The sequence below is a fragment of the Perna viridis genome, chromosome 13, assembly GCF_037379345.1.
Source record: "Perna viridis isolate PV_CMFRI_1.1 ecotype Kerala chromosome 13, ASM3737934v1, whole genome shotgun sequence".
Classification (NCBI taxonomy): Eukaryota; Metazoa; Mollusca; class Bivalvia; order Mytilida; family Mytilidae; genus Perna; species Perna viridis.
Window position 1 is genome coordinate 27,291,959 of NC_142457.1, and position 17,022 is coordinate 27,308,980.

General features: G+C 33.0%; 1 protein-coding gene across 2 annotated transcripts; it reads left to right on the top strand.

The window, feature by feature from the left end:
- Positions 1-8,098: 8,098 nt before the first annotated feature.
- LOC148600162 (fibrinogen-like protein A) lies at positions 8,099-16,436 on the top strand. 2 transcript variants are annotated; one of them, XM_088559343.1, is made up of 6 exons: positions 8,099-8,541; positions 9,755-9,823; positions 10,866-10,993; positions 12,304-12,400; positions 14,687-14,848; positions 15,247-15,374. In XM_088559343.1, the coding sequence occupies exons 1-6, from the start codon at positions 8,307-8,309 to the stop codon at positions 15,273-15,275; spliced, it is 720 nt and encodes a 239-aa protein (XP_088415469.1). In that variant the 5' UTR covers positions 8,099-8,306; the 3' UTR covers positions 15,276-15,374. The 2 variants fall into 2 exon arrangements, with proteins under 2 accessions (XP_088415469.1, XP_088415468.1); XM_088559342.1 differs by lacking the exon at positions 15,247-15,374 and adding an exon at positions 15,968-16,436 and having other exon boundaries at positions 8,109-8,541.
- The last annotated feature ends 586 nt before the right edge of the window (positions 16,437-17,022 follow it).

The following is a 17,022-nucleotide window of genomic DNA, read 5'->3' on the forward strand; positions in this document are numbered from 1 at the left end:
GTAATATAAATTAAAATTATATATGGATACCATCTGCAAAAATATGTTAAATTTGAATGAATTTAATTCTACAAACCATGTACAGCATAGTAATAGTTCCATCCAATCTCAAGCGTGGTTTGTATCTCTGCGACGTCCACAAAATCTCGATCAAACAAGAAGCACGCTTTAGAAATATAATTAAAAGCCACCGAAAAACAAGACTGTGTACTACCACAAACAATCACACATTCAAGTTTACTTTCAACTTCTATTGTTTTCAAAGGCGGTTCCAAAAGTTTTATGTCTGTGAATATCGCATTTCTTACATTTCCCATATATTGTATACCATGCTGAGATGTACACACTTTCCGACAGATATACAAAACTAAAACAAAAATCACCAAAACACTGTCCATATTCTTAGGTTAATTCGGCATTCAGTCTTGAAATACGTGATGGTATTTTTAAGCTTGGTCTGATACTTGATGCGAACTACTATCATAAAATCTATATATTTTCGTTTAATATTTTTACTCCAGACAATAAAAGCTTGACATGCCTTTGAACCTTACTATAAAAACCACTTTTTTAATATAACAATTTTTTATCACAAAAATGACTTTAATAACATATTTTGCACTTTACAAATGGATCTAATAATTCACGATAAAACACTTTTTTTTATCATTAAATGATAACACAAATATCATAATGAACCGGATGTAGTATTTTGGCGACCAGAAAATCGAACGAATGTATGACGAGGAAGCTTGAGATATCAATAGTTTGATCAATATTATCTTTAAAAAAAAATGAAACGTGAACATTAGTATAACTTATGTCAAATAGTCGTTACGTCTTGTTATGTAAAATATATAAGTTCTATAATGTTTGTTACAATATATCGACAAGCAAGTTAAATTTGTTAACTGTTATTCTATGAGAAAACCGGTCAATGTAGACAAAATTGTAATTTCTACAGTATTTGCAAACCCCAAAATTGTTGAAAAAAAGTGTCAAAGTATATATGTTTTAAAAGTAAACATTCATATCCCATTTTTGTTTATTTGCTTTTTTTTTTTTTAATAAAGTAGGACTTGAAATGCATGAAAATTAACGGAAAATATAGCGCCAAATATGGCAAAATGAAAAGACAAAATTTTGTTTTTAGTTACAGAAACTAGTAATAAAAGTGTGAAACGTAATGATATAAATCTAGTTTGTGTTTGATAATAAATATTAAGTGTGAGTCCTTGCAAGAATCTGACAGTAGGTGAAGCATGGTATGAAAACACCCATCACTTTGAGTGTAATTTGGCTATTTGCACCATCAGAATCTAGGAAAACAGACAAGATTGTCCATATCATGCTGGACAATTGAGGCATAATTTCTAAAAATGCATTTAAAATGAATATTTTAAGGGCAGATAACTCTCTCAACAACTCATTTTTCCAACATTCTATTGAGATATATTTTAGCAAAGCCAGCGATGCAGAGATCAAATAATGGCCTTTTCAAATAGAGAAAGAATCCCTGAGTGATATTACCTTGTCAGATTGATGGGTACTTGACATGCATGTTTCTGATGTTTTCCCATTTTGCGTGATTCTTACAGACACTTACAATTATTTGACATATTGCAATGGCAACGATGCGAAATGTCGTTTTATAAGCTATGGTCAAATTAGCATGAATTTAATCTTTTTCCCGTGCATAAATATATAATGGACGCTTTGATTTTAGAGACATTTTGTGATTTAACGTTTTCGCTCAGTATGTGCTAATATTAGGATTTTCGTCAGTTTAGAAATGATGACCGTTGAAAAAAATTTGAATTCACGTGGCAATTTAATAAAGTATTTTCAATCAAATTTCTTGTTTGTAAGAATCACTTTCAATCACTGAATTTTAGCAAAACATTCAAATAAAACTATATCAGTATTTTATTGATGAGGTGCGAGGAAAGTACCCTCCAATTCAATGAAAATAAACGAAATATAGAAAAAGTAACATATATGGTGAAACGCATCAAATGTGTCTTCTGATAACCATTATAAAAATAGTAAATACAGAGATCACCAATTGTCTTCAAGAAGTGTAAACACACCTTCAAGTAAGCACTGAAAGGTCCTGACAACAAAATTAATAACATTTACTGTAACAGAACGATAACACTTCTTCAAAATAAAATAAACTGTTGAATAGAGACACATTTGGAAGAAAATGAAAACAAATATTGACATTAGGGCGAGATTATTCGTTTCTTACCAGGTATTATGCTGCAAGCGTAGGAGACAACTTGGAAATAATAGATAAACATCTGAAATTTACAAAATTAGATTAAAGCAATAAAAATCACAATAAAACATGTGCCATTTATCAATTATTTTTTTTTATTTTTGAGAATTTCATCTTGAACTTGATATGACAAAGCAATAACTCATGCATGCTATAATACCATCGCGGGGCTAATTCGATGTTCACCATGGCTTGCTCTTGAAATGAATATAGTATATCTATAAAACAAGAAAAGTTCAAAAACGTTGACCTCATCATGTAGGACATCATAGTAGAAGTTGAATGGAAACGGAAGATTCACCTAATGTAGGCGAATGAAGTAGTATACATGTACATGTATGTCAACGTGATGCAATTAAATGTATGAAACCTGAAAAAAAGTTCACAGTGGACTAAAAATCCTGTGCAAGGTGTTCAATAAAAGTTCAAAAATTGCCCGAATGATTCAGTATCTACGAAATTAGATAATAACATAATTTTATAATTTACTTTACGTAACGGGGTAACACTCCGCTATTATTAGACACTTTTCTATATTATTAAACAAATTATTGGAAGAGTAATCAAGGAAACCAAGGTTATAGCGGTAATCAAAAGAATGCAATCCAAAGACAAAGATCAGACATGGAAAACAGACATACACAACAAAGAACACAAAGTAACAAAAGCAAAGGAGCAACTCGGACTCCCCTAAACACTGGAAGCATGGAGCAGGTGCACCGGTAGGGTAAGCGTCCTCTGCTTTTCTAGAAACACCCGCCGATTTGCTCATAAAAAGTCAAATCCGGGGTAGACAAACGAGGAAAGGAAAACTATGACCCGTTGAATAAATCAGTTTTCATGGTGCAGATGGATACACTATAACGAGTTCATGATGACGACCATAAAATTTCTGTAGTGATGACTTCAATCTTGTAGCAACATAACCCAGTTCCAGAAGCCTATTTGTTAGAGTTTAAGCGCGATACAAAAAGTCTGCGTTGTTTCGGCAAGCTCTAGCATAACGTATGAGTTGTGATATGAACACTCCATACGCAGGTGCTGAAGGGGTGTTCCCACAGATAAAAGGAAAGTTGACAATTCTGAATGAAAAGTCATCAGGTTTGTCGTAAAGTTTGGTATGTACATGTATACTATTTCATATGACTACACGAAGTGAATCTTCCGTTTCCATTCAACTTCTACTATGATGTCCTACACGATGACGTCAATGTTTTTAAACTGTTTTCTTGTTTTGTAGATAAATTTTATACATTTCAAGAATTTTCAGTTTGAAAATAATGATTTTTTTTACCATATCGGTGAAGCTATATATATCTTTTATGTTATTGTTTATCCAAGAAGAACTATAAAATACTTTGTCGTCTTTTCTTTAAAATTATACATCGTCATAATGTTTGCTGTAATCAGATATAAAAAAATGAAATCCATTACAGCATAGACCCTACGTGACATTTCAGTATCTGAGTTTGGGAAAAACTTTCCATGTTATGGAAAATGAGGTGATTAGGAATGGGAATTAACGGTTCGGAAATGAGAACAGTGGTATGAGGACAGTGTATGTGGGATAAAGATTTTGAATGGTGATGATTGAGAAATTAGTTTTTGAAGTATTTATTGATATGAAAAATGTATTAAATTTTACATGTATTAAAAACTTTAGTTTAAAAGCTGAAGTATTGAGGTACCAATCCACATAAAATTCAGACAAAGTGATTCATGGTGTAGACAAAAGATGCTTTCTTGGTCTGCCTATGCAATATGTCATGTAATATTAGTCCTTTCTGTATTAAGATCTATTCTTTTAAGAAAACTACACTTTAACTTTCTACTAAAGTCAACCAATTATAACCAAATCAAGAATGATAACTCTTACAGAGTGCTAATACCATGTACAATCTATATAAATTTTATTTCAAAAGCGCAATCCTCAATTGAGAAACTAAGACTAGTTTTGTGATCTATAACGGCTTCTGAACAAGAAATAAAATTGAATTTGGTGGGTTTTTGACATGCATGAACCATCTCTGGTCTGATTTTTATAAAGATTGCTACTTAAAAATAAAATAAAAAATAATATAAATATAAAATTAGAAATATGTAATGGGGTTTATATGGGGAATGGGGATGGGGACAATGGAGAATGGGGAGAGGTAGACGGTATAAATAGGAAGTTTATACCATTCAAGTGCTGTATATTATGTGTTGAGTTTAAATAAATATTAAATAAATATTTTTAAGGACTATTAATTACTTCAAGTGAATGAGTTAAGGATTTGAACAGTCTATTTAGTCTTTTAATTCGTTAACAAATAAATTAAAAAAAAAAAAAAGATACATTTATATCCAAAAACATTGCAGTAGAAAAGTAGCGTCAGAAACGTTGTCCTATATATACAGACGTGCAGAAGCTTGAATGGATTAGAATCGTTCTGTCAGAAGTAAGGTAAATTGGAAATGATTGTTTAGGAAGACGTACTTCGCGCACAATTGTTGTAGAAAGTCCCGCATATGCCCGATAGTCGAGACATAGCATAAAGGTCGACATAGCAGCACATTACCGGCAACAAAGTCAAATGCTGCTAGTTACAATAGATCGGTACCTCATAAACAAAGCCTAAAACCATATTAGACAGACACTGAATATCTACAGTGATGATAAATCACATTTTGGGATGATGGAATTAAACGCACGGGTGACATATCCTGAGAAGGTTTAACTAGGGTACTTTATATTAAATTTTATTTATCATTTTATTTAAAAAAAAAACAACATGCAAAATGTGAAAATTAGAAAGATGCACGTCCAAACCCCACAAATTAGACAATATGATTTCACTCAGTGGTGTTTTCTTTATTTGAAAATACCATTATCCGATCTCTGCCTCACCGGCTTCTCTAAAAAAAATCAATAGAACGTTAGAAAAATGAGTTTTTTTGACAGAACTATCTGCCTTCGAAATTTTCATTTCATGTCATTGAAATAGTCGATTTGTTTTGTAGGACTATCTGCCTTTGACATTTTCATTTCATGTCATTGAAATAGCCGAATTGGACTTTTCACCCAATGCCTAATTCTTACAGAGACTGACATATAAGTGTACATTTGAAACAACTTCTTGACTCTGGGCACCCATTTAAAAGTAGTAATAGTAAGTTCTAAAACTGATCCTTGTCGAAATCCGGATGTTACTTATGCTCATTTTGAAGATTCTCTTTTGATCAAATATCTCTATGTTCCGTTATCATTAGAACTTTTTTTTACTCATGATACAATCTTTCCGTATATGCAATATTATTTCATTTTTTTATTCAAAGCCTCCTGTTAGGTAACTTATCACACACTTTCTTAAACTCCATACGCATGTCCTCTATCTGATGAATTTTTCCATTTTGGCAAGTACTTCTAGAAGTTGTTAGCTTGTTGATCTACCTGATTTATTGTTTTTGTAATGAACAAAGTTGTATTTCTTGTAATATCAGATGGTCTCTCACGATTTTCTGCGTGATTTTATATATAATTCAGTTTAAGCTCAATAGTCTATAGTTACTTGCCAGAGATTAAGTAACTTTCTTGATAATGACTATTCGCCAGTCTTTTGGAGCAATATCTTTGGTTAAAGATTGATTTAGTAAGATAGTTTGAGGGTGCCAGTTCTTTTGGAACTCTTGTTGAAATTTGCCAGATCATGATAGTTTATCAATTTTTATTGCGCTTAAATGCTTTAATTTAGACTGCATTTTTAAGTCGCTAATATTGTTAGCAACTTCTTGCACTCATAATTTCAGTACATAATATTTGCATATGCTTTGCATGTGTAGGTCTCTCTACCAAGGACGATGATTGTGATTCACCGTATATATGCTGGATTTATAAACTTTACAAGAATCCATACAAACAACGTTTCATAGCTGAAACTGCAAAATGTACCAACCTCTTTCAAAACTTTTAACTTTGATACTTACAACTCTGTCTAAGAGGGTCTGCCAGTCCTACCACAATACTTGTAACTCCCGTAGTGGTATTGATTCAATGTTTATCCTGAAAAATTCTAAAGATATTTTGGAGACAATCAGTTGGACTATTATCAGAATAAAATAGCATTAAAACCTATGATTTTTCAACACTGTATACTTCTTTTCCCCATACTCAAATAAAGTCCCGACTTCTTAAAAAAAAATTATACATCATTGTCTTTCCAAAAAAGATGGTACACCTAGATGCAAATATATAGTTCTTGGTAGAGATTCCTCATACTTTTTAAGAGATAATTCTAAATCATCCTCCAAATATACAGAGGAAGATGCTAACAAAATGCTGGAATTTTTAATCGACAACATATTTGTCCAGCGTGGTGGAGGTGTTTTTTAACAAACGGTCGGCATTGCAATGGAAACAAATTGTGCTCCTTTACTTGCTGACCTATTCCTTCACTCTTATGAGGCTGACTTTATAGCTGATCTGATCCGAAAGAAAGAATATCGTTTGGCTAGATCCTTTAACATCAGTTTCTGCTATATGGATGAGAATATAGACGAGCAACTCGGCGGTTATGTTTAGAAAAGCAGAGGACGCTTACCCTACACCAGGTCCCTGCTCCCAGTTTTAAGTCGAGTCCGATTTGCTCATTTGCTTCTGTTACTTTATGTGTATGATTTTAGTTTTTGTGTTCTTTGTTGTGTATGTCTATTTACCATTCATAGTCTTTGTCTTTTTACATTCGTTTTTTTACCACTATAACCTTGGTTCCCTTGATTACTGTTGCATAATCAAATATTTATATTCCACGTTATCCTGTAGATCTGTGTCGTGTTTACCACCATAGCGTCATAGTTCTATCTTTATTCGATATGAAAATGTACATGTTCAATATCATACACGAGTGTTCTACGTGTGTTTGTTGCTTGTACATAAGAACGGGAAGTTTACATGAAATGATCGGTAAGTATTGAACATTACCCGGTTTCCAATTCAGACACAGGGACTCGTTACAAGACTATATTAGTCATATACATTAGCAGGGACTCGATATCTATGAATATTCATTGCCAGATGTTTAATCTGGGTCCTAATCTGGTTCCCTGGTAAAGCAGCTACCCAAAGCTTGCTAATAAAAATATTATACACAAGTCTTTATGTTCTTTTGCTTGTTTGAGAACGGAAATTTTACATTAAAAGATGAAATGATTGGTTAGCATTGAATTTATGTAATATCACCTAGCTCCGATTCAACACAGAGACTCGTTACAATTAACTATATTGGACATATAATCTGGTTCCGGGTAACCAGTTGTTTTGATTAAAACAATCACGGTAACGAAATAGTACGCAATTATATAAAGGGAACCAAGATTTTAGCGGAAGTTATCCGATTTTACAACATATCCAGTTCCTGCAATTTCCGATGTTGAAAGTAAGCCAAAATCAGTGTCAGAGAATATTTTTTTAGCGACTTTGAATACTTCAGTCTTCAATTAAATAATGGGTCAATTTGGCCTTAATTGTTGACTCTTAATAGTTAGATATCGTAGCTCAGACACTAGAGAAGAAGTTCAGCAGAATTTATACCTTCTCAGTTGGATTTGCTGTCTTTGACGAATTTGAATCAAAGGGAAAACAGAATTGTGCGATCAAGTAACTTGCGTTTCCATGGAAGAGCGTCTTTATGGTCAAAGGGTTAAAACCGAAACTATACCGATTGTGCCGGAAAAATACACCTTCGAATTATCGTTCTCGACCTCTTATCGCAATTTACTTTACAGCTACAAGAGACTCTTACGAAGGCTCTTAAAACGAAGTTCTTGACAATTTGTTGGTTGTTTGTACGTGTTGTAGATAACGCGGAAGTGTCTAATACAGTATACTTGTCATTTTATGAGAGTTTTGATACTTATACTTGAACGAATTATGACTTATTCATCTTTAAGTTTAATGAAAAAAAGGAGATAACTATCAGGAGAGGCATAAGGGGGACATAATTTTAGTCAGTTTACCATTTGTAAAGTTTTAAACGATAGTAAGAAAATGGCGAGGGTACTTCCCTTCATTATCATGTTTTCATTCACAGTGTTAGTTGTATGCAGTTACGCTGGAAAAGTCGATAGACTTTCGCTGCCGCTTATGGATAAGATGTCGGCATCACTGACGGCTAATATTGACATATCAGATATGAAATCAGTTATAAAGGACTACATAGACAGGAGCATAAAAACAGAAGTCGAAGGGTCTTTGAATTACAGTATTGATTCTGTGAAAGAAGGTAAGAAAGAAACAAAAACACAAATCAGGTTTTCTTAGAATAACAGTGTTGATTGTATTGAAGAGTATGAAGCAGACGATAGCCCAGTTGGAGGCGGCTTTAAATTATAGTGTCAATTTTTCAAAACATATATATACTATGAAAGAGAAGAACACCAAGGTCGAGGCGACTTTATATACTAGTACTGATGATAGTGTCTATTTCAGAAGGAATGGCTGATATAAAAAACGTATACGTACGTTTAAAGTTACATTGGATGTAAACAATACAGTATGTTGCCTAAGATAAATTAATTTTCGTGGTTAAGGTATTTTATGTAGACCATTATGGGAAAGTTCTTGACTTCAATAGTGCTCAACTAAAAAAGAACATACATTTACGCAGCATGTCATAAAAATGCAAATAAAATGTGATAGGGTAGGCAGAAACAATGTGATAGATTTACAAAAGTGTTTTGACCATTTATTAAAAAGTAATCAAGGGAACAAGGGTTATAGCGGTAATCAAAAGAATGTGATCCAGGGACAAAGACGAGACATAACAAAAGCAAATGAGCAACTCGGACTCCACTAAAAACTGGGAGCATGGACCAAGTGCACCGGTAGGGTAAGCGTCCTCTGCTTTTCTAGAAACACCTGCCGATTTGCTCATAAAAAGTCAAGTCCGGGGTAGTCAAACGAGGAAAGGAAAGCTATGACCCGTTGAATAAATCAGTTTTCATGATGCAGACGGATACACCATAACGATCCACGAGTTCATGATGAAGCCATAAAATGTCTGTAGTGATGCCTTCAATCTTGTAATGACATAACATTGTTCCAGAGGTTATATTATATTAAAATAATCAGCTTGTTTTATTATAAAGTTAGTCTCAATGGTGTGAGTAGTTGTTTCCTACAAATCAAACGCCTTCCATCCTACTGAAGACCCGAGCTTATTCTGGTTTAAATGGGGTTCGTGCAAATGTACGTATGCTGTACTCTTATGTGTTCACTGTAGGTTTTTTTTGGTATATGAGTAATATGATTTTTGGTGATGATATATTCAGCTGCTTTTTATTGTTCAATTTTGTGAATAATATTCCATTTCAGACTAAGACACTTTTAGCGAAAAAAAACACGCATTTTTACTATTTTCAACATTTAATTTCTGCCACGTCCTTTACCAAGCGCAACAAGCGGATTGGATTTTATGAAATAAAATTTTATTTCAGACTTAGAAACTTTAAAGATTAAACTGGAACGCATCGAAAATGTCTTGAAAAATAAAGACAATTTGAAACGTAAGTGTCCAAATTAAATACGTACTTACTTGTGTAGTGTAAGTCTTTGGCAAAATGGGACAAATAAGAAACATGCATGTCAAAAACCCACCGATCTGACAATGTAATATCACTTAAAGTTACCTTCTTTATTTGAAAAGAACATTTTTTTGATATATGATTGACTGGCTTTTGCCCAGAAATATTTCAATAGAATCTTAGAATAATGAGATTTTTGACATAGTTATCTGCCCTTGAAATGTTCGTTTTCAGTGCATTTCAATGAAATTGTAACTCAATGATCCACCATGATAGGGAAAATCTGTTTTCCTTGAATCTGTTGGCGCAAATAGTCAAATTACACTATCAAAATGATGGTTTTTTATACCATGTTTCACTGACTGCCTGATTCTTACAGGTACTGACACTTCATTACTTGTTATTTGATTTATAATTTAAAAATCACAGTTTTAAGGATATTGTCAATTTAGAGATCAGGCAGTTCCTATGGTATGGATTGCACATGGTAACTATAAACCTTTATCCAACAAAATGTTTTGTTGCAATGTAATGTTTATATCATATATATGTCCAATAGTACAAACAATTTTTAAATCAACTATAGATAGCTCAGTTTATGATTTGACATTTCCCTAACACAGCAACTAAATTTTGTACAAAATGAAAAAAAGTTATCGCCCTTTTTCATCGTATTTCAATGCTTTATATTTGATTTACTTCTTTAAAACCGTTGCAGTGAATCAAAAACCAACATTCAACTTTGAGATGCATATTCGATATGAAATAGATGAGTATAGATAAAACAAATCTTGTCATGTGCCACCTATTGCTTGTTTTTTTTTTTTGCGTGGACGCCCTCTAAACAGTGCGTCTAGTAATTGTATAATTCTGAACAGAGGGTGAATTATTAAAAAAATATCGGAAGCTTTCTTTTAAGTTTATGTCCAACATGCATTAAATGTTTGCTTTAAAAGATTTCAATAACATGTAGTTACTTTTTTGTAAACCAGTTTTTTTTTAAATTTCATGCTATTTACATAAGAACGAGACTTGCCAACCGAATGTAGTGACCCTAAGATTAAAAACACAATAAAAGCTGCCGGTGTATACACAGTGTCTCCAGTTGGAACCAACAAATTCCAAGTCAGATGTGAACCAGATGGCTGGACGGTATGCTGCACGATGTTTTTCTATAAAAAAACCCACACAAATACGATAGCTGTGTCATTTGAAAACATTTTTTTTCACCTATGAATTTTCCTATTTTCTCCGATAGACCCTTGTTATTTTTTATGAGTAACTTGCAGGAACATTTTATGTGTTAATTTACTTAAGTTCCTAACAGAACGTGTGGGAGAGTGTGCCGTTCTGCCTTTGTTAATTTAACCCTTAATATATGTTTATGGAAGTCATTGACTGCTAGAGTACCCAGTCCTATAACATATAAGACTTCGTAGTTGCACGACATTTTATATTTGAACGATTATATGAGCAACAAAGATATGGATATCTAAATATCAAGCTTGGATCAATACATTTTATCTTAAGGCGGTAAACCAAGGGTGAGGGACAAAACTCTTGAAATCAGTGATTTGCTTGTATGATATTCAATTTAACCAAAGACTATCAAGTTTTCATTTGAAACGGAACACAAGTAACTGAAACAGAACACAAGTAACTTTGTTGCTTACATGAGATTGATGTAAAATGCTAAATACAAATGATTTGTAAGAGTTGTGTCCCTTACCTTAAGGTCTACCTCTTTAAACGTCACACAACGCACAACCTCAACTTATGTTATAGGACTACCAGAATTCTCTTTTTTGACATTGATTGACCTACACTTTTCAAACGTAGCAGTGACCAATATTTATTGTGTCATTTATAATGTTTTTGTCTGTTTCCCCGTTGCCGTTCTAATCTTTGTTCCCGGGTTTTTTATATCCTGTTTACGTGTTCCGTTGTGACGTCATAATATCTCAAAAGTTTTGCGGCTGCACTGCCATTAAGCTCCGTTCAGGAGCAGATTACTAGTTTCTTTCTATATTATATCAGTTAATTAGTGTTTACAACAGATTGTTTGTAGAGGGCACCATGTGTCATGCCCTTATTGATGTGTTTTAACCGCACTGCCAATTTAATTTCCCTTTAAAGATGTTAATGCCTGCATCTAACCGCAAGATTCACATTTTGACTCGAATTAATTTGACCTTTTCAAAAGTTGCAGGGACCAATATTAATTGTGTCATGTATGATGCTTTTGTCTGTTTACCCGTATTAGTCTTTGTCCCTAGATTATGAATATCATGTTTCTCCTTCAGATTATGGTGTCCGTTTTACATTATGTATTTTTGTAAGAAAACGTCGATGTACTTTATATATTATACAAGAACAAAGGTTATTAGTATTATAACATGGATTTTATCTGCTTTTATACAACTTTTGTATTTTAGTATTATATATGTATTAATTTGATTAAGGTGATTCAAAAGCGATTTGATGGATCTACGGAATTTTACAGACAATGGGAATCCTACGAGAACGGCTTCGGTGATTTGAATCAAGAATTTTGGCTAGGTATTTGTACAAGTATGATTTCAAGCTTGTAAATACTTGTTGATATTTGTTTTTTTTCCCACAGTTATGACAGGTATATTATTTCATTCTTTGAACAAATTAAGTTAGCATAGTACTACTTGACGTGAATCCAAGACGCGGACGGTTTGATTTTTTTCCGACGCAGTCGGTATAGTTTCGCTTTTTACCCTTTGACCTTAAAGACGCTCTTCAATGGAAACGCAAGTCACCTGATCAAAATTTTGTATCTCGATTGGCCATATTCTGATAACTTAGTGGCGTTCGAAAAAACTGTATCGGAAAGTATTTAAATTGCGTTCATGTCATGTGTTAAACATAACAAATTCTACTGCGTCGGCTATCCTATTTTAAAGATGGTACTTGTTACGGTGTATGGGAAGGGCTTAGATTTTCATACCGATAAAATTTCACGTGTGCTTAAGTACCAGGCCACAGAAAATTCAGACACTGCCAGTGATTCATGGCGTAGAAAAATGCTTTTTTAATCTATATATGCTATATTTTCACAAAACGAGAATTATTTCTGTATTTAGATCTGCACTTTACGTCGTTACGGGAGATTTAACCATCAACGAAAACGAATCTGTGCGTAATATCTTTTCTAAATGTCCCAAGTCCCGTGAACCACGCCTCATAAATTGGAATCATAACTTCTAAGTTCTTATGGATGCCGTGGATGACTACGCAAGAAAATGGATAAAGCGAGAACATGAAGACATTGAATCTCTGTCAGAATGAATGCCAATACTGAAAATCAGTTTTCAAAGACTCCGATGTAGCAAAAACATTGTGTACTATATAAGACAAATATGTTGTCATACCAGCAGACAAAGCTCAAAACAACATTGTTTTTTTTTCTGCAAAATGTTTTACATCCAATGTTTATTATCAGAGGTAGACATAGAAAATAAGTCCTATATTGTTACCACACTCTCCAAAAAAAAAGAGATTGAAGAAAACCATAAATCTGTGCTATCCTCTTTTGGTCTCTCTACCAAGGACGATGATTGTGATTTACCATCTATGTACTGGATTCCTTATCTCCACAAGAATCCATACAAACAATGTTACATAGCTGGATGTGCACAATGTACCATCAAATCTCTTTCAAGACGTTTAACTTCTATACTCACAGCTGTCAAAGAGAGTCTGCAATCCTACCATAACACTTGTTACTCCCGTAGTGGTATTAATTCAATGTGTATCCTGAAAAATTCGAAAGATCTTTTGGAGACAATCAATTCAAGGCTATTATCAGAATATAATAACATTAAAACCTTTGATTTTTCAACACTTTATACTTCTATTCCCCATACTCAGTTAAAGTCCAGTTTAAAAAAAACATTATACATCGTTTGTTTTTCAACAAAGATGGCACACCGAGATACAAATATATAGATAGTTCTTGGTAGAAATTCAACATACTTTTTAAAAAATAATTCCAAATCATCTTCCAAATATACAGAAGAAGATGTTTACAAAATACTATAATTTTTAATCGACACCATCTTTGTCCAGTGTGGTGGTCTGATCTGATCTGAAAGAAAACATATCGTTTAGCTAGATCCTTTGATCTCACTTTCCGCTATATAGATTACGTAATATCTGTAAACAATCCTAATTTTTGGGGATTTGATACATCGCATCTTCCCGAAGAACTTGAGATAAAGGATACTACAGACGATGTGAAGTCAGCCTCAATATCTTGACCTACACTTAGAAATCGATGGTAAAGAAAAACCTTTGACAAAACTTTACGACAAACGTGATGCTTTTTCATTCCGAATTGTCAACTTTCAATAAACGTCTCGAACAAGGTTATGTTGCTACAAGATTGAAGTCGTCACTGCAGAAGTTTTATGGTCGTCATCATAAACTCGTGGATCGCTACGGTGTATCGTACATTTATCGCCCACCAAAATGAACAAAATCAAACAAAATCAAGAACGTTTACTCTTGCAAAATGCTATTTTCATGTACAATCTATATAAATTTTATATCAAAAGCAAGCGCAACACCGAAATGAAAATCTAAGACATTTGTGAATTTGATGGGTTTAGTCATCTGCTGTCTGATTTTTATAAATTTAAGATTTACTTAATAGAAAAAAATGAATAACTAAACCATTCAGAACAATATGCCTTTTAAGCAATGTCTGCTAAATTGCTATATTGTACCTTACTTATTTATAACAACGGCTATTAAAATATGCCGATTTATAAAATTCAAGAATAAAAAGCGATAAACTGAATTTATAAACTACAGGAAACAAGTATATTGCACAACTGACATCAGATGGTACACACCAGCTAAGAATAGACCTAAGCGACGGGAAGGAATCTAAATATGCCCAATACAGCTCTTTCAAAGTTGGAAATTCGAGTACAAAGTACAGACTGTCTCTAAATGGCTATTCTGGGAATGCTGGTAAGAAAAATTCAGCAATCAAACCGTGCTCGGGATATTAATTATGTCAAATAAGACAATTTGTATGATTCAATACACCAAATAGGAAAAAAAATGCCACTTTAAGATCTTGAAAGAGTGAAGCCGTAAGGATTGAATGGAAAGCAAATAGGCAAAATGAGGCATTTCCTCTGAAAATTTATAAACGTTCCTCGAGGATTAATTGGTGTTTCAGTATGTGTTTCATTATTCCGAAATTTGCTTAACCATGAATAAGGAATAAATAACCGTGGACACATTCCTTACGTATAAATGATATTTTTTAAGTTCAGTGAACAAATCAATATTTTTTAAGTGTCAATCAATGTCATAGAAAATGACAAACTTGTGAGCTACAACTACGAAATTTGCATTGTTAGATCCACCACCATCAGTGGCGGACCTGTGAAGATTAATCCGTAGTTGGACCTACCCCCAACCACATATACACCTTTCGTTGGAAATATTGCAAGTTTTGTACAAAATGTAGGCAAAAAAAAAACAAAAAAAAAAAACAAAAAACAAAAACAAAAAAAAACCAAAAAAAAAACCCAAAAAAGCTATAACCTAGAACCCCGTTTTGAAACCCTCTTTTTATTTTATGAAAAATGTCTGCCCCTGACTAAAATATACAAACAATGCACTCATTGTATAAGATTCGCTGTTGGTAATAGAGAACTTTTATTTTGCATTTATATATTAAGCATGGGTTAAAATTGAACAGCAATACAAGTATTCGTCTTATTGGAGTTCGTGCATAATTACTTTTGCATAATCCAATCAGAAGAAATGATCAAAGAACGCTAACTCTGACAAATTGATAAAAAAATGGAAACCCTCAGTAGACTAACAGACAGACAGACATATAAATTGTTGGAGGGTATCACATAATACTTCGCCACTTTTGGCCGGTTATAAAAACTGTATATGTACAAATATTTTAGGTTTAAAAGATTATTTTTGTGGTTAATCATGTACAAAGTTTGAAACTGAGGCTGTCTGTTAAAATCGACAATATGTAATTTTAAGTACACCATTAATCAGACATTACATGTCTTATGTTCAAACGATCGAAAATGTTTAAAAAATTATTTATTTCAGGTGATGGAATGAATTACCACAAGGGACAATCCTTCTCGACATATGAACAAGACAATGATAGATCCTCTATAAATTGTGGTGCTCATAAAGAACTGCAAGGTGCTTGGTGGTACAATAGCTGTTGGCGTTCAAGTCTGAATGGGAAATACGTTCTCCCAGGTCACAGCTACGGTGGAATTAGGTGGTTTCCTTGGAAGGGATACAGCGTTACGTTACAGTCATCTTCAATGATGATACGCATAGTTTGACTATGATTACTTTGAAATCAGAACTTAAAAGATTAAGAATGACATAACGTAATTATTATTTTTATTTTTCCAGCTGTACTCATTTGTTTCAACGCTGCCCTACTATATACATATGTATATAGAAGTGTAAATGACTTACATGTAGCCTTTTGTTTGATGTTTTACTTTGTTTTTCATTTATATATAATCAAACTATTGTCTTAAATGAATAATCTCTTCAATGTTGGTGTTAATCAATATTTTTTTTCAACATGACCTAACAGAATGTGCAACATATCACCACTTCAAGCATACAGCAAAGAGTCATATATAGTTTTATTTTTAAGTGTCAGTCTCCGTAAGAATCAAGCAGTGGGTAAAATATGGTATGAAAACATCCATTATTAAGAAAGTTTAATTTTACTCTTTGCAAAACAATTATAAAGTCAATCAAAAGAACGAACACGTATTAAATATAAAAAGACCAAATAATTGGCATATGCCTTTTTTTGTACATTATGAGTGTGTCCGCCTTTCAAAACCCCCGCGATGATAGATTTTAACAAGTGTAAATTCCTTGCACATATCGTGAACAATATGTCTACCATTGCTTGATAAAAGATTGAGATTGTTAGAAGCTTGAAAAGGTATTATCTGCTTTATTCCTTTCTTCTTTTTTAGCATTGTTTATTCAAAACAACAGATTTATGAAACAAATACAGTTATAAGTAAATACTTTGAATATTGAAATTGACAGCCATGTCACGTTGTCGGTTGAATCATTTTCACTTTGTTAAATTGTCTCCGTGTGACCTCTATAAAATCTCA

Bases quoted from the DNA above. Each gene is read 5' to 3' on its own strand.
- LOC148600162 (XM_088559342.1), top strand. From the start codon at position 8,307: ATGGCGAGGGTACTTCCCTTCATTATCATGTTTTCATTCACAGTGTTA. The intron at 10,994-12,303 runs GTATGCTGCACG...AATTTGATTAAG, and splicing joins GTGAACCAGATGGCTGGACG to GTGATTCAAAAGCGATTTGA. The intron at 14,849-15,967 runs GTAAGAAAAATT...TATTTATTTCAG, and splicing joins TGGCTATTCTGGGAATGCTG to GTGATGGAATGAATTACCAC.